At 44.7% G+C, this 23,938-nt stretch overlaps 1 protein-coding gene and 1 long non-coding RNA gene across 2 annotated transcripts in view; both read right to left on the bottom strand.

Annotated features, from left to right (window-relative positions):
• Positions 1–22,111, bottom strand: part of capn2l (calpain 2, (m/II) large subunit, like) — a 31,896-nt gene extending 9,785 nt beyond the window's left edge. The window contains exons 1-18 of the mRNA XM_063477362.1: positions 21,707–22,111; positions 15,186–15,428; positions 14,913–14,982; positions 13,719–13,840; positions 13,499–13,632; positions 12,408–12,576; positions 12,041–12,124; positions 11,722–11,807; positions 8,580–8,654; positions 8,334–8,494; positions 6,234–6,403; positions 5,192–5,203; positions 4,849–5,060; positions 4,639–4,675; positions 3,705–3,770; positions 3,577–3,634; positions 3,439–3,503; positions 3,122–3,171 (exon numbers count right to left, since the gene is read on the bottom strand). Of these exons, the coding sequence (XP_063333432.1) occupies positions 3,122–3,171; positions 3,439–3,503; positions 3,577–3,634; positions 3,705–3,770; positions 4,639–4,675; positions 4,849–5,060; positions 5,192–5,203; positions 6,234–6,403; positions 8,334–8,494; positions 8,580–8,654; positions 11,722–11,807; positions 12,041–12,124; positions 12,408–12,576; positions 13,499–13,632; positions 13,719–13,840; positions 14,913–14,982; positions 15,186–15,428; positions 21,707–22,111 (2,219 nt within the window). The remainder of the gene's footprint in view (positions 1–3,121; positions 3,172–3,438; positions 3,504–3,576; positions 3,635–3,704; positions 3,771–4,638; positions 4,676–4,848; positions 5,061–5,191; positions 5,204–6,233; positions 6,404–8,333; positions 8,495–8,579; positions 8,655–11,721; positions 11,808–12,040; positions 12,125–12,407; positions 12,577–13,498; positions 13,633–13,718; positions 13,841–14,912; positions 14,983–15,185; positions 15,429–21,706) is intronic.
• Positions 133–2,478, bottom strand: LOC134629649 (uncharacterized). Its single transcript, XR_010573689.1, has 3 exons — positions 2,127–2,478; positions 1,867–1,929; positions 133–1,513 (listed from the first exon to the last, which is right to left on the bottom strand). It is a non-coding gene; the product is annotated as an uncharacterized LOC134629649 (long non-coding RNA).
• Positions 22,112–23,938: the final 1,827 nt, after the last annotated feature.

Genomic DNA, 23,938 nt, shown 5'->3' with positions numbered 1-23,938 from the left:
CTTTGTAGAACAGGCCAGGATTACTTACAGACATCTAACAGCAACATTTATTAAGACTATTGCAACTTTACAATGATTAGCACAATACTGTAGATAATCTTGTGAATTGATTTAAAGACACTGTTCCATGTTGATAATTTTCACTGTTATACTGTATTACACTGTTACAGTGTGAATTTGATGGCTTTACTGCAATCTGAATAACTGTTTTTACCCATAAACCAAATGTAGTTGTAGCCTTCTGAATAGCCTATGAGTCACTATCAGTCATTAACTTTGAGTCCTTATGTGGCAGGAGGTATCACTGCTAGAGGGGAGGGGGCTTCTGGAACACATTTGCTGTACAGCATTTAATACTAAGTGTCATCACTCTTTAGAACATCACTGGTATCCTGTGGTTGAGGTCACACATTTACAAGTTTGTTATAAATATACTGCTGTGTTCGTTGAAACAATGTTTTACCATTATTGTTGTCTTCTTCAAAAGGGTGAATGCTTGTATATAGCTCTTGTAAATCGCTGTCATTTAATGGGACAAACCTACTTTGAGAGTTTGACAAGGAGGGTATGGAGACCTCTGCTGTAGAAAGTTCTGGGTTGTGACGATGAAACACATGAGTTCCACAGGCAAAAAGCTGGATGGGAGTTCTATTACCTTCAGTGGAAATAGAGTGATTGTTATATCCAGCTTTGAATTCCTTCAAAGTGCGGTTGATTCGTGGTAGAAACACATAATGAAGGCAAAATAGGTCTGTTGCATTTTCTAAGTCTAGGATACCAAGTGATTCCAATTCATAAAATATAGATGCATAAATGCGGCTACAGTTATTAAGTCTCGGTTGAAACGCTCAATCCTCTGGTTGTGCACAGAACTTCCCATTAAGACAGAGCTTTCACCCCTGCTTGCTCGCATGTCCTCCCAAATCTGAGCATTCTCTCCTCCATGATCAGTCCTGATATGCAGGGGTCTGCCAAATTGTCCAATAGCTGCAGTAAAGAGAGCTTTCACAGTCTCAGCTCAATTATTGCTGGAGCAATGAAGAAACATCAACATCCTGCTGTATCCATCTATTGTACCATGAACAACAAACTTCCAACGAATCAGCTTGTGATTTCCATCTATGTGCCATATGAAATTTGGATGAGGCACAGAATATACTCGCCGAGCAACTGCAGTTCTTCTCCTGGATAGAACACCAGCCGAGTCCACCCTCCGCAGTGACTCTCTTACACGCCATCTTTGAACCACTATGTTTTTGGAACGCAGATGACCCATCAGCATCACTTCTCCAACATTTGGATGTTCAGTTTTTATCTGGGACACTATCTGATCTAACTCATGGTCACTGATTACATTGAATTTTGACACTGAGATATTATAGTCTTGCAGTAACTTATACAGAGTGGGCCTGGAGATGGAAAGAATAGATGCAGCTTCAGTAAACGATGTTTTCAGGGAAAGAACATTTTCCAATTCCTCTTTGGAAATCTGAAGCCTTCCTTGGTAACCATCCTAGAACACGGCACAGATAATCTCAATTAGCACAATTCTATAACAAAAGATGGGTAATTTGAGGCAATTATACTGTGACAGATTAGCTAGAAAGTAATATTTTATCAATATTTTTAAAATATTAAAGTGAGCAATCAAAAGACACTTCACAGCAAAAACAGTAATAAAATATGACGTAAAACTTGTGAATGTTGTTGGTGGTGATGTGACACTGCTAATGATGGACCCCTAAGAAGATGAAATGTATGTAGAATCAGAATCATTACTTTGACAGGATTTAATTTAAGGTGACATATTACACTAAAGAAAAAACAAAAACCAGTCAGCTAAATGATATGTGTAAGAAGGCCTACCGAGCGGTACGGTATCCCAGTGGAGACGGCAGGTCTACTTGGTCCAGGTGCATTGCTGGATTCCTAAGGAAACATTTACATCAAGAACGACTGTTACCTACCAAATAAATAAATAGAGTTGTATGATGTTCGATCTCTGTCTGCTGCCTACCAAATGAAATAATTGAGGACTAGCTAAGTAATTTAGCTTTGCTAGTTTTGCTAACACTGCTATCAACCCGTCCAAAATGCAATGAACTTCCAAAATACAATGAACTTACCAAGTGCAGCGGCGTTTGTGAGGTTGAGGGTGCACTACCGCTGAATCGTTGGATGGCCGACAAAACGGCTCTTCCAATGTTTTCAGCTAAATCGCTGGACATGCTGGTAGGGAATTGGTGAAGCAGCTCATGGCAGTGAAAAGTGACCGTGAGAGGAGCGCAGACACACAACCTGAACACGACCGGCACACTTTAGCGCGGGAGGTTTTCTTGAAGCTTTTATTTTGGTATTTCCGTTGACCCGTACAATAAATTTGCATATTAGCTAAATATTTAGTTTCCCGTAACATTTAGATTTAACATTTAACATTTAGATTTAACATTTAACATTTAGATTTATATATAATATTTAGATTTATATATAATATTTAGATTTATATATAATATTTAGATTTAACATTTAAATTTAGATATAATATTTAGATTTAACATTTAGATTTAACATTTAGCATTTAGATTTAACATTTAAAATTTTACTAAATGTTGTAAAAAATGACTCGAAAAAACATGTTTTGTAAGATTTAGAGCTAAATGTGGAAAAATGTTGCCGTTAATTTCGGCATGTTTCAGTTTACAAACGGCGCCCCATAGTAATCGTACTGGGCAATTAGTGATACAAAAAACTGTTTTATCCTGTGAATAAAAGTATATGATTTTGTCAATGTACCGTGGTAATAACAGAAGCGAAACGCAATATTCTGTCAGGACAATTCACTATTTATGCACAATAAACAAAGGAGCATAGCGCGACCATTTCTGTTCAGCGCCAGACTTGCTTGTAACCTATATCACCAATTATGTTATGAAAAATGACGTATTAACTCCTACAAAACACTGACCTTTGTGGAAATGCTTGGAGCAGACTAACATGTGAGCTGGAGTGTTCTGGGATATTTGGTATATCCAGGCCATCCGTCGCCTCTTTGTTACTTCTGAAACATGGCTTAAACAATTCCTCTCCCACGACGTAATCCGATAACAACCGATCTCTTTACCCGTCGGCTTCCCGTGGCTCGACCAGCCCCAGCTTCCCGGTGCCATCTTTCTGCGGCAGAGTTCAGGAAGGGAACTGACCTCAGAGACTTTTCATAGTAAGAGTCCTCTGATCACAGACAGACTGGTGAGGAGGCTTTCAGAATAAAAGCTTTACAGACACAGGGCTGCAGGAATGAGTGTTCTGCACTTCCTGTTCACTCGTTTGTGTGGTTTCGTGGTTTCGTTGGACGCTGAAATAATACCTGCGTGTAACACGAGTGGTTGACACTTTCAAATAAAGTGCGACAGTGAAGCATTAAAGCTGATAGAAGGATACGTCCAGGAGGTTGATCATGTTGCGGCACGTTGCGATGCTGAACCCGCTGGTCTGGATGTCAGAGCCTGCAACACAAACAGGTGAACACGTGAGACCTGCAGGCGAGAACGGGGCGCTTCTGTGCCGTGTGCGTCTTACGTTTGGTCACCACTCTGTTCAGGATCTTCTGCAGCTCGAACACGGAGATCTCACAGTCCTACAGACAGACGGGTCAGTGGGACGTCAGACAGCAGAGAGTTTAATGGGTTGCTCTGTGATCGGCTCACCCCTCCTGCCAGCTGTCCAAACAGACCTCTGAAGCGGTCGTCCACGTCGTTCTCGTCTATGAGGATCTGCAGCAGGCAGAGAGTCGGGTCAGATGCAGATGTTATATTTAATGCAGATGTGTGCTCGGCGTGAGAAGAGGACGAGCAGAGCAGAGGACTCAGCGTGGCGTCTAAACCACAGTCAGTGCGAGCACGAGCTGCTCCTGGGTTCTCACAGGGCCAGGTGTGCTGAAGGAGAGCCCGTCACCTGCAGGATGCTGTTTTTCTAGCCATATCCTTTTCTGAGTGTAAAAACCCAAGATGATTTAGAATTAAGGAGCAGTCTGTGAGGTTTTATTTTGGTACACCTGTTCAACTTCCTGCCCAGCCAATCAGACGAGAGCAACTCAATGGAGAGGAAAGCTGATTTGAGAGCCATGGCACGGTTGTTGGATGAGCATACTGCTTCAAGCTAACAGGAAGGCAAAGAAGCACTCGTTACCAAACTATGCAGAAGAGCGTCTCTGAATACACCACATCAGAAGACCACATCGTGTCACTCCTGTGATGAAGAACAGGAACCTGAGTCTCTTCTGTGACATTCTGTCAGAATGTGGAATAAACAGCATGACCTCATGGATCCGTCGTCCCCGTATCAGCAGTTCAGACTGCTGGTAGTGATAACGCTCAGCGTTACAAAGCTCAGATCTCGATGAGTTCACTGCACTCCATGGTGACAGATCTAATAAAGTCTAAATACCTAATAAAGTGTCCGCTGAGTGTAAACACAGTCTGCTATCTGCAGGGAACTTCCTCTCAGCAAGTCTGACTAACAGGACGAGATCAGCAGCTCAGTGCAGCTTTCTGTCCAAGCAGTTCATAACATCATCAGAAACAATACCATCAACAACATGTGAGCTCAAAAGCACGCAATGGTCAGGTCGGCCGTGCTCACCTTTTCTACCCGTGACTCGACGGGGTCATCCAGCTCCCTGTGGGAACAAACACAGTCAGCTGAAACCTTTACGTTCCCATGACAGACTCAATTTTGAACCCACTGTGTTTTTCTAGAAACTAAAGGTCAGTGCTGCAGCTGCAGTTCCTCTGACAACCAACAGAGGTGCTATGATGTGACACGGCTTCAAAAACACCTGAGAGAACCTACTGGAAGTCCGCCTGTTTTTCAGAGAAGACTCTGAGCCGCACAAGAACGCAGAGTTCTGCGTCAAAGGTGGACGGGACAATGAGGTACTCTCCAGGCGGCAGACAGAAGCGGCTGCACACTTCACGCAGGTTGATGAAGGTCTCGGAGCGAGCGGCAGAGGCGTGCCGCAGGAAGAAGTTCTTGTTGAGGTGGATGTTCCTCTGACCAGAGAACTGACACAAACAGAGAGATGGCAGGTTAGATTCAAATCAGACCGTGGAGCAGCCGATTAAGCGCACTGCTAAGTGACTTCACTTCCTTCAGCTGGCAGAAGGTGGAGCGGTGAACGCGGGAGACCCCGTACCTCGTCAGGAACCTGAAACACAGAAACAAGATTCAAAGATTGGGAAGGACACGAGTCACAAACAAGGAAGGTTCATCTTCACCCTCAGGCTGCTATTCAGTCTGACCAGAATCTGCCAGAAAGGTCCGATTATGACTGCTGCAGAGTCTGTTACACACGAGGGTACAGTTAACCCCCCTCTGCTAAGGATCAACAAATCGATTTACTCTGCCTTACAGAAACCTGGTTGCAGCAGGATGATTATGTTAGTTTAAATGAATCAACACCCCCGAGTCATTCTAACTACCAGAAACCTCGAAGCACAGGCTGAGGGGGCGGTGTGGCAGCAATTTTTCACACCAGCCTATTAATCAACCAAAGACCCAGACAGACTTTTAATTCATTTGAAAGCCTGATGCTTAGCCTCGTCCACCCCAGCTGTAAAACTCAGAAACCAGTCTTACTTGTTATCATCTATCGTCCACCTGGGCCTTACACAGAGTTTCTCTCTGATTTCTCAGACTTTTTATCTGATTTAGTGCTCAGCTCAGATAAAATAATTATTGTGGGTGATTTTAACATCCATGTAGATGCTAAAAATGACAGCCTCAACATGGCATTTAATCTGTTATTAGACTCAATTGGCTTCTGTCAAAATGTAAAAGAACCCACCCACCACTTTAATCACACTCTAGTTTTAACATATGACATAGAGACTGAACATTTAACAGTGTTTCCTGAAAACTTTCCTGAAGTTTCTTCCTGATAAAACAAAAGTTTTTCATTCCCACCGTCTCCAACTCCTTGCTCACAGGAGGTCATTGTTGGGGTTTGTCTATATTATTGTAGGGACTTTACCTTACGAGTCAACTGCTGTCGTGATTTGATATGATCGATTAGCTCCAACTATCAGGTGTTTAATCTTTGACAGGATGCAGGTCAGACGCGCCTCTGCACAGATGTTATCAATGATATCTGTCACCTTTAACCTTCCTTCCAGAAACCTTTACGTCTTACATGTTCTATATCCAGCCTACAGGCGTCGCTCACGGCCTCATCTCACCTCATAGATGGCGAAGCCGATGGTTTGCATGTCCTCTCTATCCTTCGTCATTTTTCTGCGGTCCTTCTGGATCAGACCGACCACAAAGCTGCAGCCGGCCTCATTGTCGTAGGGGTCATCGTCCTCCTCGTCCAGTTTGATCACGAACTGCGGGTTTGTCCAGAACGTGTCTGTGAATCAGAACGCATCTGTCAGAGAGCCCCGCCCCCTTCAGCTCACCTCCACCTGATATAGAGAGCTCAAGTTAAAGGTGAGGAATGTAAAGTAGGAATACACACATTAACACTGAAGCTGAACCTTCACAACAAAACTAAACTCAGACGAATCGAAGACGTTCTGCATCTGGCCGTGTGCCTCTTCAGGTCTCTGCAGACTTCCTGCTGCCAGCAGGTGGCACTACGATGTCACTTAATATTGACTGTTGGTTCAGACAGGTTGGGGAAAAAAGTAAAACAAAAAAACACTACTTTGAAGTCGCAACAGCTTCCTGTTTTGTGGTAAAACGCTGATATCTTTACTGCCGCTCGACTAATTTTTCCTCAGTTTTATTTGGAACCAGAAGTGTCCAGAGACGTTGGAGCGGTTACCCTCCGGACTGATGATGATTTGTGCAAATCAGTGTTAAAAATAAGGCCCAGGGGCAAGAATCAGCCTGGCAGCGACTCCAATCCGGCCCACTGGATGGTGTCGGAAATGTGAAGGAGGCAGAAAATTTTGCACTTGTCAAAACCTAGACAGTGACGTGATGATGAAGTTTGAAACTGATCAATGATCAGCTGATCGTCTCTCTTGTTTGTTTATCGCCCACTTTGCACCAGAAAGAGGAAACCAGCAGCTGAACAACAGCAGCACGTTTAAGCTTGATCAGCTGTTGTTAGAATTTATTTAATATTACTTTCTACACCAGGATGCTTTTCTACACAGCTGACGGCTGCTAACTGTGCAGGGGCGGATCTAGCAAAGTTTAGCCAGGGGGGCCGATAGGGCATGAACAGGGAGAGGGGGCACAAAGACATACTTTTCTTTCTTATTCTCATTTAAAATGTCTAGAACCAAAACCAAAGTTTTAATCTGATGTAAAATGTATAGAAGTCCATTACTGTATATAGTAACTATTAAGTCTAATATATCCTAGTAAGCTATATTACTTTTTCCTTTGGGAACCATCTGTGCAGTCTGCAGTTCTGTTGAAGAAAGATGTTGAATCTATTTTTTGTGGAAAAATTGATTTCTGTGCTTTTTTTTTTTGCGTGCATTAAATTAAAGTTGATTACGTCGATTAAGCATCGCGAGGCGGAGGGTGGGGGGTGGTTCCCTTTTTTTTTTTTTTTGCTGGGAGTTGGCGACCCTATTAGTTAGGCTGTTTAATATTTCCACTAAATACTCTTTAAAATACCAGAATAGGGAGGATGGGGCAGGTTTAAGTTTATTAGATTGATCAGCAAAACTGATCAATGAAATATTTTGGCTGCAGTGTATTTTTTGCATCCAGGTTTAACCGAATAGCTTTAGTTTTGTTTGTTTTTTTAAACTTGAGTATGAACTTGTACAAAATGCAGCAAGATATTAAAAAACAGTTTTATTGATTAAGAAATTAACTATATCGGATTCAAATCGGTATTGGCAGATATCCAAATTTATGATATTGGTATCGGACATAAAAAAGTGGTATTGTGCCATCTCTAATCAGAGCCAGCGCGACCACACGGAGCTCAAGATGGTTACGAAGTGTTTGTCTCTGAGCGGTGGCGGCGCTGAACATCACTCGATGTATTTGTTTTAAACAGTCATGGAGGGTTGGCAGGGAGAGACCTTTTTCTTTGACCCAGTTGTCTAATAAAGCATCACGAGGTCTTTGGACCAAACTTGAAGCTGATGAGGAAAAAGAAACTGTATAGGTGGATATGGTGGACTTCCTGTTGGTTCAGAGTCTGTCCTCCAGGTTTTTTTGGTGCATGCAAGATGAACATGTTTTGGAGCCAATCACATGCAAAACCGAGAAGTTCTGAAAGTTGTTATTACATCTGCTTCATTAGTTTAAGTAATGATCAACAACATGCTTGCAGCTGCTAACCAGCAGAAGGAAGGAAGCTCACTCACCGGGGTAGTTCCTGCAGCCGCCGGCTGTGGATCCACTTCTCCAGGTGCCCTCAAACTTGGACAGAGCCCACTTAGAGACGCCGTCGTCGCTCAGAGCGTCGGGCGTCAGGTTGCAGATCTCCAGTCGGGAGTAATGACGCAGGAAGTCGGAGAAGGACATCCTGCAAGACAGAGCTCAGGGTTTCAGTGCAGCCACAGAAGCCCAGCGTGAGCACAGGTGGAGATACGACACAGGTGAAGTTTTACCAGAACTCTCCGTCCTCGGAGCGACAGCTCAGCCGCTCGCGGTCCTCGTCGCTGATGTAACGCCACTGCGCGGAGCTGTCAGGAAACAGGAAGTGACAGCATGGATCGTTTTCATCATTTTTTCTGCGCCTCACACCCAGGTAACCCCCCAGCTTTACACTTTTATTCTGACTTTATTCGTTTTCCCTCCTCCAGTGATGTGAGCCACTGACGTCACCTGTTCCACATACCTGTGAAAAATGTGCAGTCTGTCTCTCAGGTAGACGAACGGTCGGGGTCACAGACCTGTGAGTCCACCTCACAGCAGCAGCCAGGTGACAATAATCAATACACTGATTAACTGATCTGTTAATCAGTTTGAGCAGCTCTATGAATGCAGGAGTTGGGCAGTTTACAGGTGTGTTAACACAATCATGGCAGCAAACCTGAGCTCAGACTCTGCAGGTTAAAGGTTAAAGGTCATGGTCATCTGATGAAAGAGGCTTCAGCTCTGTTCTTATAGCACCAAATCACAACAGCAGTCGCCTCAAGGCGATCCTGACAGACCAACGCCGCACAGCAGCCGTCAGCACGCAGGCTTGAGATGACCTGAGCGCACCGTGGACGCCAGCACCATGTGCCTGGATAAAGGACTTTCTCACAAACCGGCCCCAGACTGTGAGGCTCCGCCCCCATCTCTCCTCCACTCGCACACTGAGCACCGGCTCCCCACAGGGCTGTGTGCTGAGCCCCCTCCTGTATTCTCTCTACACCCACGACTGCAGTTCGACCCACAACAACTATCTCATCATCAAGTCTGCTGATGACACCACGGTAGTCGGACTCATCTCCCTTTGAGCCTACAGAGTCCTGAAGCTGGCAGCCTGGTGTTCAGAGAACAACCTGACACTGAACACTAAGAAAACCAAAGAGCTCATTGTCGACTTCAGGAGGCACAGCACTGACTTAGCCCCCCTTTACATCAACGGTGAGTGTGTGGAGAGGGTCCACACCTTCCGGTTCCTTGGTGTCCTCATCTCTGCTGACATCTCCTGGACAGACAACATTTCAGCGGTCATTAAGAAGGCCCAACAGCGGCTGCACTTCCTGAGAGTCCTCAGGAAGTACAAGCTGAACTCCAACCTGCTGCTGACCTTCTACCGCTCGTCCATTGAGAGCCTGTTAACCTACTGCATCACAGTATGGTACGGCAGCTGCACTAAAGTGTAGTCAAGACAACACAAAAGATCATCGGCTGCCCTCTCCTCTCCTCTCTGTATATCATTGTCCATCTGTATAGTGACGATTAGGGATGGGTACCGGTATCCGGTGCCATTATAGCACCGGTTCTGACATAAACGGTAGTAACCAGACCGAAAAGCAGCGCACATTTCGGTGCTTTTTTTTCTTGAGATGTCATACACTTTGGATTCTAGCCAATCATTTTACCTTTACAAGAATAGTAGGCGGGCCCAGGTACGTACGTTCTTTTAGAGCAGAGCTACAGATTTTAAAATGCCCAAGGCGAAGCGGTCAAAAGTCTGGCTGTACTTCACAGCAAAAGATGCAAACTCAGCAGCCTGCAACAAGTGCTTTAAGCCCCACGCCCCCGGTACCGCGAGCAAAAAGGAGGCGATCACGTTTAATCGGTTATAACACGGGGTGAGAAATATAAGTCCAGACATGTGAGGTATCCACAGAAACCTCTGAATCTCAGCTAAAATGTCATATAAACCATTTCTACAACCACCAAACTCAACGAAAACAAGCCATGATTAAACGAGCAGTTATGTAAATGCGCACAAGTCCGCTAAACAAACAAGGCGAACCAGAAATTCTCCAGACTTCATGTAACCGGCTAAAGAAAAGCTGGTTATCTTCCAGAGCTATCACCAATTCCAAACACCAAGTTTCACCACACTCTGACCAAAATTCACTGAATGAGCCGCAAAAGAAGACCACAAAAACACACAGCGGCGCAAATGCGCTAAGACAGAAATTGGCTTACGTCCAGATTTCCTCCGTTATTTTCGCCGGTAGCCGGTAGCCATGTGATTATCAGCAGTTACCACGCCTACCTAGCCGCATCAGAGTCGTTTTCCGTCAACAACCTCCATTTTAGAGCCACCTATAGACACGTGACTGGACAGACGTCACATACAGTAAATTTGGGCCCACGTGGGTTTTGGCCTTGGAACGTCTGATTGGTTGAAGTAACGTGAACGTGGCATCGTTACTGTGACTCTATTGGCTCAAACAATTAAAAAGAGGTGTCAATCATGCAAATTGACCAAAAGAAACCAAAGTTACAGCCCCTCAGAGTTTAAAGGGCCAGAGGCCAATTAAGCGCTCCATGGCAGAAAAGGCCCATTACCATGTAAATGTATGGTTAATTCTTCAAAAACGTATTTTTAAAAAAAGCATTTTTAGGCATGTTAATAAAATTAATTAATGTCTGCTCTTAAATACCTAAAAAATTCAACTGGCATGGTGTCCAATTGTGTGCCAGAATTGGACACTTTTGTACAACGTCTGGATATTCATGTATTGACAGCGCTGTAATTTTTCACTGTTTCACTTTAAAAACATAAATCTTTGCACAGATGATGTTTATATGTTGTTACGGTTCTTATCATTTTGCAGAAAAAAAGACACTGCTAAAAATAAAAACATGAGAGGTTTTTGGATGAAGTTTGTGTTCTCCATTCTTTAAGCACCGGTTCGAGCACCGGCACCGTTTCAAAAGTACCGATTTGGCACCGGTATCGGATAAAACCTAAACGATACCCATCCCTAGTGACAATAAAGGCCTTCTATTGTAATCTAAGCATCTGTCTGACCTCACACTTAACCTGCCACTCTCCAGTCTCACTCCTGCAGCGACCTGCCAGCAGGGGGCAGCAGACACTCAGCCTCCGCCTGAGCAGGGAGGGGCAGACTCACGGACACCTGTTCAGGTGACTCATTCTGTCAAAACAGCTTTGAGAGCAGCTCATGCTGTGCTCATGTTCTGCTCACAGCCACACAGACATGTCGCGGAGCACACGTCACGCCCACAGGGCGTGGTTAACGGGTTATTCTGGTTCCTTGTATCAGCAGGTGTGCCGTCTAAAGCAGCTGATCTGAGAGCAGAGCACACCTGATGAGGCCTGAAATCACTCACTTATCGCTCCACGCTCCGGTCCACTCCACCTGACCCCAGGGGTTCCTGATCCTGATCAGCTTCACCTTGTCCCCCTGGTACTCCACCTGCACCAATCACACACAGTTACAGGTGAATCAGTGCCTCATTGATAATGACTCTCTGCGAGCTTTCTTCTTCTTGTTTTAAATAAACTCACCAAATCGTGCGATTGGGTAACAGGTCAGAACAAACAGACTGATTCGTCACAGCTAAGAATCATGGGAAATGCAGTGTATATGACTGCAGGAAGAACACAACCACACTGAGGGGGTGGGGCTTGTTAACAGTTGTGTCTCACCTCAGCAGCACCTGTAACAGAGTAGGCGTGGCCTTTGACCAGCTTCTGTGAGGTGATGGCCTCGGAGTCGGCCGAGCTCGTGATCTGAAACAAAACAACAGGATAATAATGTCACTTCCTGTCGCCTCACTTCCTCTGAAGAACAACCGAACGGAAACCAGAACTGTGTGCTTCAGCGATGGAAGGTAAATACCTGAGGCAGGTTCAGGTTCTACACAATTATGTACAGGGCTAGTATGGTAAGCCCCGCCCCTTCAAGATTCGGATTGGTTACAGAGAAGTGTTTAAAATGTGCTCTGTTAATGCCGGTCACTACAGAGATCCTTAATGCCCAGAGTCTGGTGTAAAACAAGCCCCGCCCTCTTACATCAATGGAGCAGCCCATCAGCGAGCCGCGGCTCAGAGCCTTCTGAATGATGAGGAACAGGTGCGGACTGGGTCGGCTCAGCTCGTGGACCTCGGCGATTCCTCCGGTGAAATCCTCAAAGCCTTCGGTGGTCGCTCCTCCGGACAGCGCCTCATAACAGCCGTTTAACCTGCGGTGACATCACACGTCACCAATCACAGCGATCACAACCTCCAAAATAAAAGCTGTGTGGTGTCGACCTTGTAAACCTGGTGGGAGGAGTCAGTGTTTCTAATAAGTAAGTAAAATGTATTTATATCACTTTTCACAGATAAAAATCACAAAGTTCTTCAAAATAAAACCACAAATAAAAAAATACTAACATAAAACAGCTAAAAATGTATTAAAAGCTTGTTTGTATAGAAATGTCTTCAGCTGCTTTTTAAAAGATTAATGGAGTCACAGCATAAAGACCAATCCCCACGTGATCTGAGCGATCACAGCTCATGGTCAGGAAAGTTTGAAGCCTAATCTTGAAAGTAGAGATAGTGTCTGTCTCCTGAATCCAAACTGGAAGCTGATTCCACAGAAGAGGGGCCTGAAAACTGAAGGCTCTGCCTCCCATTCTACTTTTAAATACTCTAGGAACAACAAGTAACCCTAACCCTGTTAGTTAGTGGAAATATTAAACAACCTAAGTACTCTTTAAAATACCAGAATAGGGAGGATGGTGCAGGTTTAAGTTTATTAGATTGATTAGTTTTGCTGATCTATGAAATATTTTGGCTGCAGTGTATTTTTTGCATCCAGGTTTAACCGAATAGCTTAAACCTGGATGCAGGTTTAAGGCCCGTCGGGCCATCATATAGCCCGACGGGCGGGGCTGAGATAGATTTTGGTCGCCCGGCCGGAGATATCACTAGCCCCGGGACGTCGGGCTAGCAATTTTGCGAGCCCTGCATGTACAATAACAATAAAGGGCTACTCTACTCTATTCTATTCTAGAGTGAAGTTCACTCTGGTTTGGAGCCAGTTCTCAGTCCGGACTCTGACTGGGATTCCAGTTCAGACAGAACCGGACTCTGTCTGGGCCACGCCGGGTCAGGTCTTACTTGGCGTAGGCCTTCTCCAGCAGGGCGCTCCAGAACTCCCTCCCCTCGGCCGAGTGGACAAACAGCAGCTCTCCCCCTCTGGTGGGCAGCCGGTCGTCGATCACCACATCCACCCACTCTCCAAACTGCCAGAACTGCAGACAGACCGGAGATGGGTTAGTGAGTGCAAAGCCGCCGCCACGGCGTGCAGGTGTCAGCGGGGCGATTTCTGAAAGTCTACCTGGAAGTGGAAGATGCCGGCGTACTCTCCATCTCTGAAGCTCTGACCCTGCGGGACCACTCCAGCCAGGATCTCTTCATTCAGGGTCAGAGAGGCAATGGCGGCGAGCAGCCAGCAGTCACCTGGATGACAACAGACAGGGGGCGGGACTTAAGTCAAATAAGGAAAATGCACACACAGAATATGAAGTCGGCGAGGGGAAACTGCTGATGGACATCAAAGCCAAATCTGATTGGTTCTTTAACCTGCCGATGGGCCTGTGAGGCCACGCAGTCAGCTGATACTCTGATTACTCTACAGGCTGTAAGATGTAAACAGAACATGTTTGACAGGTGGATGACACACCTGCCTCAGGTGTTTTTCACACCTGTTTTCAAAGAAAACTTCACCCGTTTCCTCGTTTGGAGCCAGATACCTTTACAGGGGAAGCTGCCGTCTGATTGGCTGCACTCTGCTGGGCGTCTCCCTCTGTTACTATAGAAACTATTACTAGACTACACGCTCACGTCACAGTGAAGTAGCTGCCACCCACTCACCTGTCAGCATGTTTGTAGTTTGTGTTGACAAGACGACACTCGCCCCCCACACACACACACACCTGTTAAAAAACACACACATGTTGCCACACCCAGCTGAGTGGAATTTTCCACCTCAGGTGTGTCTGCTGTGGATGTGAAACACAAACAGACCGTCTCAGTTGTCCCCCGCCCATGGGTGCGTTTTCTATCATCCATCATCGATTGATCGACTCAGATACAATTAAAAGAATTTACCTTTATCTACTTTAATATGAACCACTAACGTTATCAGATGTGGGCGGGGCAGACTCTGCAGAAATGGGGTACAGAACCCTGAAAGGTGCCGCTTCTGGCGTGTAGACGGCGGCACCGTCTTCACCAGGGAGCAGCGTGAACGTTACTTTAACGTATAAAAGTCACACAAACATGTGCGTGATCCTCTGCACGCCAGAAACGCCACATTACCATCAGCTTCGCCTTCTGGTGTTCTCAGTCACCCCCTGCTGGATGTTCAACGTTTCAGACGAGCGCGCTCTGCAATGGTCGCGCAGACAAATAAAATGATTTGAACACTGCGGTGCGATTGGACTTCCTTCAGTTACAGGAACCGGTCTGACGGGTCAACTGCGTTACCTGAGTTACCTGCGCAGGTAATCAAAGAACAGCAGTTTCTCACCCAGAGCTCCCTGACAGATGTCGGTCCTCGAGGCCCCGGATACGATGAACTCGGGGTCAGAGGTCAGCTCCTGCACAGAAGCAACAGTCATCATCAGCTGCCTGACCTGCACCAACACTGCTGTACAAATAAAGACTGATTGATTGATTGATTGATTGATTGATGGAGGAGAAAACTGAGCAAAAGGGTTTTTAACAGCCAGCTCTCTGAGGTCACGCTTCCTGTGCCAGGTAACGCAGGTGCGACAGGTGCGGGATTGGAGCGGGTACTGACCGTGGGTCTCTTCCAGGACACGCCGCGGACCTTGGAGGAGTTCGGGCCCAGCTCTTTGAATCCCAGGGAGGAGGTCAGTGCCGGGAACGTGTCGTCCTGGAACAGCTGACCCGTCTCCAGGCAGTGCTGCCGCAGAGCCTCGTAGTCCTGGTTCAGGTACCTGTGCGCCTGGCTGTTGTTGCCCGCGCCCCGGTCCTTCTCCCGGAGCCGCTGCAGGGTGGCCGCGATGCCCGACCTGCCGGTCTGGAGAGTCCTGGAGAGTTTGTGTGAGTCCGCTCAGGCTGAAGGTGAGTGATGCCGACGAAGGTGCGCTCACTCTGAGAGAACTCGCTCACTGACAGCACAGCCACACACAGGTGAGACTTCCGGGGAGCGCCTTCTAAATAAAAGCATCCTTTTGTCGTTGAAAGTTTTTAGATTCGGATTTTATTCTGAATTTAAGCACGTGACCAAAGTGTTTGCGCTTAGAAAGTAATGATGACGAAATCAAACTGATCCCAGCGCAGGACTGGGGAGGACGGAGCCTGGCGTGCACGTGCACACGAGGATCACGTGGTGTGGGTCACAGAAGGGGCTAAGGTATGTCCTTTAGACCCGGATTTAAAACATTCATTTCCCAGAATCCATCTGTGAGTAGTTTCCCTCTCAGATGAAACAAACTCTCATTTTACTTTTACTTCATCACCTTTGACCTTCCACTGAGGCCCTTTGAAGGAAGCTCAGTCATATAAAAAACTTTATTTATTCCTGACGTTACAGTAGAACATGGAAGAAACAGTTTGAGATCTGCAGGATGAATCCACGCGTGACTCTTCAGACCGTCTGATCCTCTCTGATCGGCACCTGCTGGGATCTCCCGATGCACAGGTGTCTCCACCGTCTGCTCCTCACAGACGCCTCCATCGGTGATGGAGAGTGTAGCGGCTATCTTGTTTCTTCTTGGAGTTCTCTATTTCTCTTATATCTAAAATAAGAGTCTGGATGGACAAGAGGCTGTTTTACGCGTCGGTTTGTGCAACAACGACGGTAAAACCATCGTGTCGCTCCGCCATTCGCTTGTTTATTTCTCACAAACTTTTCACAACAAAAGCACCATATCCTTTTCAGGCTTTTCAAAATAAAACATGTAATAACTATAAATGGCGCTAACATTTCGGCCCCTAATTGTTACTGCTAAGGCATAACAATTACATATTAACACAATAATGCGTCATTTAATATCAACACTCGGAATATAAATGGCTTAACCAAACATTATATGCAACACACATATGTGTTGAACATAAATCTGTTACACTTGAGGCTAAGATTCAAACTGTTGCCTCCATTTCAAGCAATAAACATAACTTGTCGATGGGCCTCTCCAAAACGCTAGTTTTGGTTTTGACAAACACACGTCTGACAAGTCCATGTGAGTCTGGAACTGTACTCTCAACCTTTCCCATTAACCAGGAACTTCTTGGTGCACTGTCATCAACTATGAGAACAACATCTCCTGGTCTCAGATTTCTCCTAGTCACTAACCACTTCTGTCTTTCTTGTAGAAGCGGCAAATACTCTTTAGTCCAACGCTTCCAAAAGATGTCTGACAGGTACTGCACTTGTCTCCACCTTTTTTTTGCATACAAGTCCTCTCTTTGAAACAATCCCGGTGGCAGTACTGGCTGCCCTTTAAGAAGAAGTAGATGATTGGGTGTAAGTGCGTCTAAATCATTGGGGTCATTAGACGCTCTTGTTATTGGCCTGCCGTTGACAATTGCTTCAACTTCACATAGCAATGTCTGCAAGCATTCATCATCCAGAGGTTGCTGTTTTAGGATCTGGTTAAGAATTCTCCTAACTGAGCGAATTTGCCTCTCCCAGATTCCTCCAAAATGTGACCCTGCTGGGGGGTTAAATATCCAGGTGATGCCTTTTTGCATGAGCATTTCTGAGATTTTTGAATGATTCCATCCCTTGATTGCTTCACGCATTTCCTTTTCTGCACCCACAAGGTTAGTGCCATTGTCTGATCTCATGACAGACACTTGACCTCGTCTTGCAATAAACCTCCTGAATGCATTTATGCAGGAATCAGTATCAAGTGAGTGGGCAACTTTCATGTGTATTGCTCTAACAGCAAGGCATGTAAACAATACACCATATCGCTTAACTCTGCTGCGCCCATGCTTGACCTCAAAAGGTCCAAAGTAGTCTATGCCCACATTTGTGAATGGAGGTTTGTCAGGAATCAGGCGATCTTGTGGCAAGTTTGCCATTCTTTGTTCACCAGGTTTCGCAGATATCCTTCTACATGTTACACACTTTGACAGGATCTTTCTTATTGCTGAATCTACCTGTGGAATCCAGAATCTTTCTCTCAGCCTGGATAATGTGTAATTCCTTCCTCCATGACCTGTTTCTTGGTGAATGTGTCTCAGAATCAAAGTAGAAACATGATGACCTTTAGGGAGAATCACTGGATGCTTAACATCGGCTGGTAGTGCAGACTCATGCAACCTACCGCCAACCCTTAAAACTCCATCCTGGACAAAAGGATCCAGCTTCGCAATGTGACTGCTCCTTTTAAGCTTGTCACCTTTCTGAAGACTTGCAATTTCTTCTGCGAAGCTTTGATTTTGACAAAACTTAACAATCTCAGTTTCTCCCTTTGCAACATCTGCAGTGGTAAGTGAAGATCCCTTAATACATGTTTTGAACTGCTGCATTTGACCTGCAACCTTTTCAGCTTTCCTTTTGCTGCTTTCACAGTCGCTTGCTTGTGACATGAGAAGCTTCTGATGTGCACTTAACCTGCGAAGCAGCTGCTTGAACATAAGTATCCAGGAAACTGCCTTTTTTAGACGGTACCAGTCTGAATAGTGAGAGAACAGTTTGTTTAGTGGATTTTCATGTAATTTTGTAACATTCACACTCATCACCTCTTTGACTTCAACGTCATTTTTTAGTGTTTCTTTTATGTCCGGTGAAATTGGCCAGTTTTTCCTATCTTTTGTCAAAAACTCTGGCCCAGCAATCCAGTTTGAACACTTCATGAATGTGTCTGTGTTCATCCCTCTTGAAGCGTGGTCAGCAGGGTTTAATTCAGAGTTCACATACATCCACTGACTTGGTTTTGTGTTGTCTCTAATAAGTGACACTTGATTTGCTACAAATGTCTTAAATCTGATGTTCTCACTGGAGATGTACTTTAAAACAGTGGTACTGTCAGACCAAAACACAGATTCTTCTTGTGGCATTTGCAGCTCCTTTCTCATGAGCTTGTCCATTTTTACAGCAACTGCAGCTGCTGTCAGCTCGAGACGTGGAATTGTTATCTGCTTCAGAGGAGACACTCTGGACTTGCCAATAATGAATGAGCAGTGAGTTTCTCTTTTTTGGTTTGTGATACGGAGGTAAGTAACGACTCCATAACCTCTCTCACTAGCATCAGCGAAGTGGTGCAATTGTGTAGATATGACCACTCCAAATCCAGCAGGTTTCAAACACCTGTTAACGGTAAAGCCATGAAGCTTTGAAAGCTCTGAATGCCAAACTTGTGACCTTTGAGCCAGTTCAGCTGGGATTTCCTCATCCCATGAGATCTTCCTGCCACATAGCTCTCGCAGGATGATTTTTGCTGGCAGAATGACAGGAGACAAAAAGCCCAGTGGGTCATATATTGCACTTACAAATGAGAGGATGCCTCGCCTAGTCGTTGGCACAGGTTTTTCAGTTATCCTGATCTTGAATACATCTGTCTCTGTGCACCAGTTCACTCCTAGGACTCTTTCATCTGGTAGTGCATCATGTCTCAAATCCAAATCTTTAACCTCTTTTGCTCTTTCCTTTTCAGGAATGGAAGCAAGAACAACTCTGCTGTTGCTCATCCACTTTGTTAAGTGAAATCCTCCACTCTCACACAATGCTGTCAGGTCCCTGACCATAGTACATGCCTCTGTTTCATCTGAAACTGACAGAAGACAGTCATCTACATAAAAGTTGTTCAGAACAGCGTTAACTGCTGCTAGTGGCATTTTTTCTTTAGCATCTTCTGCTGCTTTTTTCAGTGCATAGTTTGCACAGCTTGGGGAGGATGTTGCCCCAAACAAGTGCACCATCATTTTGTATTCTTGCAGAGGTTCATTCAAGTTTCCATTTGGCCACCAGAGAAAACGCAAAAGATCACTGTCCTCTGGAGGTACTCGCACCTGGTGATACATAGCTTCTATGTCTGACATCAATGCAATGTGATCCCACCTAAACCTTGTTAGTACTCCAATCAGTGTGTTCGTTAGGTCTGGCCCTTGCAAGAGTTCTTCATTCAGTGATTTTCCTTGAAAGGATGCTGCACAGTCAAAAACCACACGGAGTTTTCTTTTCTGGGGGTGGTACACCCCATGGTGTGGTATGTACCAAACTCTCTCAATTTCAGGGGTAGTCTTTGTGTTTGGTACCTGAGCTGCATAGCCTTTAGTCAGCAAGTCAGACATGAAGCTCTGATACTCCTTGTGAAATTCTGTGTTTCTGATTAATTTTCTTTTCAGATTCTCTGCCCTCTGCATTACTGCACTGCGGTTGTTTGGCATTTTGACAGCTTTGTTTCTTAAAGGAAGACCTATACTATAATGACCATTAATCCTTTCAACTGTGCCATCGACAGAATCCATAAACATGTCTTCTCGTGACATTTCCTGTTTTTCCTCAGAGGCTTTCTCTGGAAAATCATAGTTGAGCTGTTGCATCAAAAGATTCTCAACATTAGTGACAGAGATGTGATTTACAGAAACACTCAGCTCTCTGTCAGAAGGAGTAGAGCAAGAATCTCTCTTGAGAGGGCCATTGATAACCCAACCCAGGACTGTTCGAACAGCATATGGACCGTTATCTTTACTATGAATAATCTCCCATGGTTCCATAGCCTTGTGCACATCACATCCTATTAAAAGTCCAATGTCTGCATCTGAATGTGGGAACCTGATTTGCCGAAGATGTGGCCACCTTTTTAAGTCATCCTGAGTAGGGATATTCTCCCTAGACACTGGAATGTCTGCATGAGTGTAAATGTCAGGAAGGTCTATATAGGTGTTCTCATTTAAACCACACACTTCTAATCCTGACAGGTGGTAACTTGTCACCATCTTTTCCTGTCCCATTGTGCGAAGCATGAATTTTGTCTTCTTACCCTCTACACCGAGTTGTCTCATCAGCTTTTCTGAACAGAATGTGGCTTGGCTCCCATTGTCCATGAAAGCATAAGTCTCAATTAACTTATTGCCTTTCTTTAACTTAACCCACACAGGGACGATCGATAACACATGAATGTCTTTTCCGGCCCCTGTGGCTCCACAAAGTCTGCCTGAAATGTGTGTTTCATCACTTGTCGTGGGAATGTCAGAGACGTTTCTCTGGATGCAATCATCTGCCTTACTGTCCTCCTCCCTTGTCTGATGAAGCATACTTGGATGTCTCTTAGAGCAGTACTCACACAATGATCTTTTCTTACAGTCCTTACTCAGATGACCTTGTGTCAGACATGCAAAGCACAGACCCTTTGCTTTGAGGAACTCTAGTCTTTCTTTGTAAAGCTGGTTTCTGACCTTTTGACATTCTGCCAGTGTATGCAGTTTTTCACAGTATATGCATGGTTTCTGGGAGGCACTGCTGGTGTGACAAGAAGCACTTTTATTAATTTCAGGTGGCCTTTCATTTGCAGCTTGTGTAACACTTGTAGCAAATGTGCTTCCCCTTTGCCTGGATGATCTGTTCATTCTCACATTTGCAGACGACTTTGCTTTATCTTCAGCATCTTTAATGTCACCAAACAAAGGATCTGCAGCTATTCTTGCTTGTCTGTTTATGAATCTGACCAGATCTGAGAACTTTGCTCTCCTTCCACTTGTTTCTTGAATGTCAAAAGCAGAGACTCTCCACATTTCTCTCATTTTGTATGGCAGTTTAGAGACAATAACTCTGAGGTTCGTGGGGATCTCCATTTCTTGGAGTTGACTGATGTCTTGCATTGCATTGCTACAACCAGTGAGAAACAGTGAATAGCTATGAAGAGCCTTTGCATCATCTGTTTTGATTTGTGGCCAATCAAATGCTCTGTTCATGTAGGCAGTTGCAATTCTCAGTTCATTACCATAATGACAAAACAGCAACTTCCTTGCCTCACTGTAGCCTTGTTGAGGACTCATGTGCTGACAACTCCTTACCAAATCTCTGGGTTCACCTCTGGTGAACTGTTCAAGGTAATATAACCTGTCACTGTCACTGTCAGTTTTGTCATGAATTGTATGGTCAAAGGCTCTTATAAATGGTATGAACTCAAGTGGATCACCATTAAAGATGGGAATGTCTCTTTGCGGCAAATGTGACAGTCTATGTTGTTTGACTAACATCTCAGTGATATCATTTTGTTTCAACATGACTTCACATAGATTCATTGGAATAATACTGGCATCAGTTTGGTGTAAGTCATCTTCTTGTTTTACACTGTGACTGTTTACCTTTGACTGCCCATGATGTTCACCTTGTACCTTTGGCTCTTGGAAGCTGAACTGTTTAACAGCTGATTCACACTGTTCCACATCATTTTTAGAGCTGTCATATTCACAGTCCTCTAACACTTTTATTTTGGCTGTCGAAGCAGCAATAGCTGTCTCAATCTCAAGCTGTTCTCTTCTTGCCTTTAACTTACATTCTTCAATGTCCAAGGCTTGTCTCTGTTTCAAGGAAGCGGCTCGTGCGAGCAGAGCAGCGCGCTCTGCTTCCTCTTTCTGCCGTACAGATGATACTGAAGAAGCTCTGGACGACCTCGATGAGCGGCTACTGACTGAGCTTCTTCCAACACTGGTACCTGATTTCTTTGCAGATGGTCTAGCAGTCACTGACACGCTGTCATCTGGGCTCACGTCATCTTGATGCTGATGTCTTGTTACCATGATCCATTTCTCAACTTCAGTCATAAACGCACTGAACTGCTCCTTTTTTGGATTGAACCAGAGCATCTGGTCCACATTCCTTTCATCTTCTGGCAACAGCGACAGTACATCATCATTTGCCCGTAAGAATTCTTCATGTAGCTTTGAAAAGTTACTTAAATGTTCATCAACAATGTCAAGGCTTTCATTCTCTTTCATCAGTCCGCTAATTTTATTCATTTTTGCAGTTAATTGTGACAGCTTGGACCTTCTTGCGTTTATGTGCCTGCCGAGCTGTTCTTCCAAACCTCTTTCGGTGTACTTTTGTGCCCTCTTGTGGCCAGTCCCGCTACTGCAGCTCTGTGCCCTGGGCCTGGAACCTTGCGGCTCTTTATCTGCCATCTCTGCTCCTTTTACACAACTTCTTATTCAACAAGTGTTCATGAAACAAATGGTCTATGACACAAAGCTGAGGCTTTCGTATTGAATGTCATCTTCTTAAGACCAAAAACACTGTCACTGACTTATTTGTAAGAAGTTGAATATCGCAATTGTTCAATTTTAGCACGACTTGTAGCTTGGCAGCATATCATAGTCCAAAACTTTATCCATGGAAGCTTATTTCTTCTCCTCTTAGATTCTTCATGCATACAGCTCTGTACACTTAACTGATTTGCTGTACCAAACTTTGTACGATCTCATAGCGATGCAGTCGTCTCGCTCGGGAGCTTGATGGTTTTACTTAATGTAGCGGCTATCTTGTATCTTCTTGGAGTTCTCTATTTCTCTTATATCTAAAATAAGAGTCTGGATGGACAAGAGGCTGTTTTACGCGTCGGTTTGTGCAACAACGACGGTAAAACCATCGTGTCGCTCCGCCATTCGCTTGTTTATTTCTCACAAACTTTTCACAACAAAAGCACCATATCCTTTTCAGGCTTTTCAAAATAAAACATGTAATAACTATAAATGGCGCTAACAGAGAGAATCACATTCACAGGTGAAAATCTGACAGCATGTTTGTAACTGACTCATGCTTTTATTCTGAAGTCCTGACTGCCCGTCCTGTTCCTACAGTGAGTCAGCCTGAAGCAGGAAACCACTTTCTGTTGTTTCATTCCTGCAGCCTGCATCCCTCCTCCACCCTCAGCCTCTGACACCACCTCACTAAAAAAAAATCTGATTGGTAGCCAGTGTAGTGACTTTAAACCAGGAGTCATATGGGCTCTATGTTTGAGTGAGTCAGTAGTCTCACTGCACAAGCCAGCCTCTTCTTCTTGAGACAAATAAACTATTATAGTAGTCGAGTGTTGTAGAGACAAACTCATGGATTATCATCTCAAGTTCACTTGTTGACACCATTGGTCTAAGTTTTGAGATGTTCCTCAAGTGAAAAACGCAGCTCTTACTGTCTGATTTCAGTTTGACTCCAAAGAAAAGGCTTCATCAAAAATATCTGAAGGATATCTGAGGCTACGCCTCTGAGAGGAACCTAAATCACACAGTCGCTGTTTAGACATTGCACTGTCCGGTGCAATAGTCAGTTTCAGTTTTGTCTGGGTTTAGCTGTAAGTAACTGTTGTTCAACCGCTGCTTAATGTCTGTTAAACAGTCAGAGCGGAGAGCGGCTGAAACGAGTAGTACAGGTGAATGTCAGATGATAATTTGAACAGGTGAGTAAATGGTGCAGGTGTTGTGACCAGTTTGTGTATCAGGCTGTAAACATGTTAACACTGACTCACTGCAGTTCCTCTGACGTCCAGCAGAGGCAGAGTGCTGATTGGGTAACAGCCGCAAACAGAAAACAACCACAAAAGCGTTTCTTCAGATTTTATTTGGACTGTTTCA

The sequence above is a fragment of the Pelmatolapia mariae genome, linkage group LG6 (genome assembly GCF_036321145.2).
Source record: "Pelmatolapia mariae isolate MD_Pm_ZW linkage group LG6, Pm_UMD_F_2, whole genome shotgun sequence".
NCBI classification, from domain to species: Eukaryota; Metazoa; Chordata; class Actinopteri; order Cichliformes; family Cichlidae; genus Pelmatolapia; species Pelmatolapia mariae.
The sequence above is the reverse complement of the archived record's forward strand: the minus strand, read 5'-3'. Positions and strand labels throughout refer to the sequence as shown.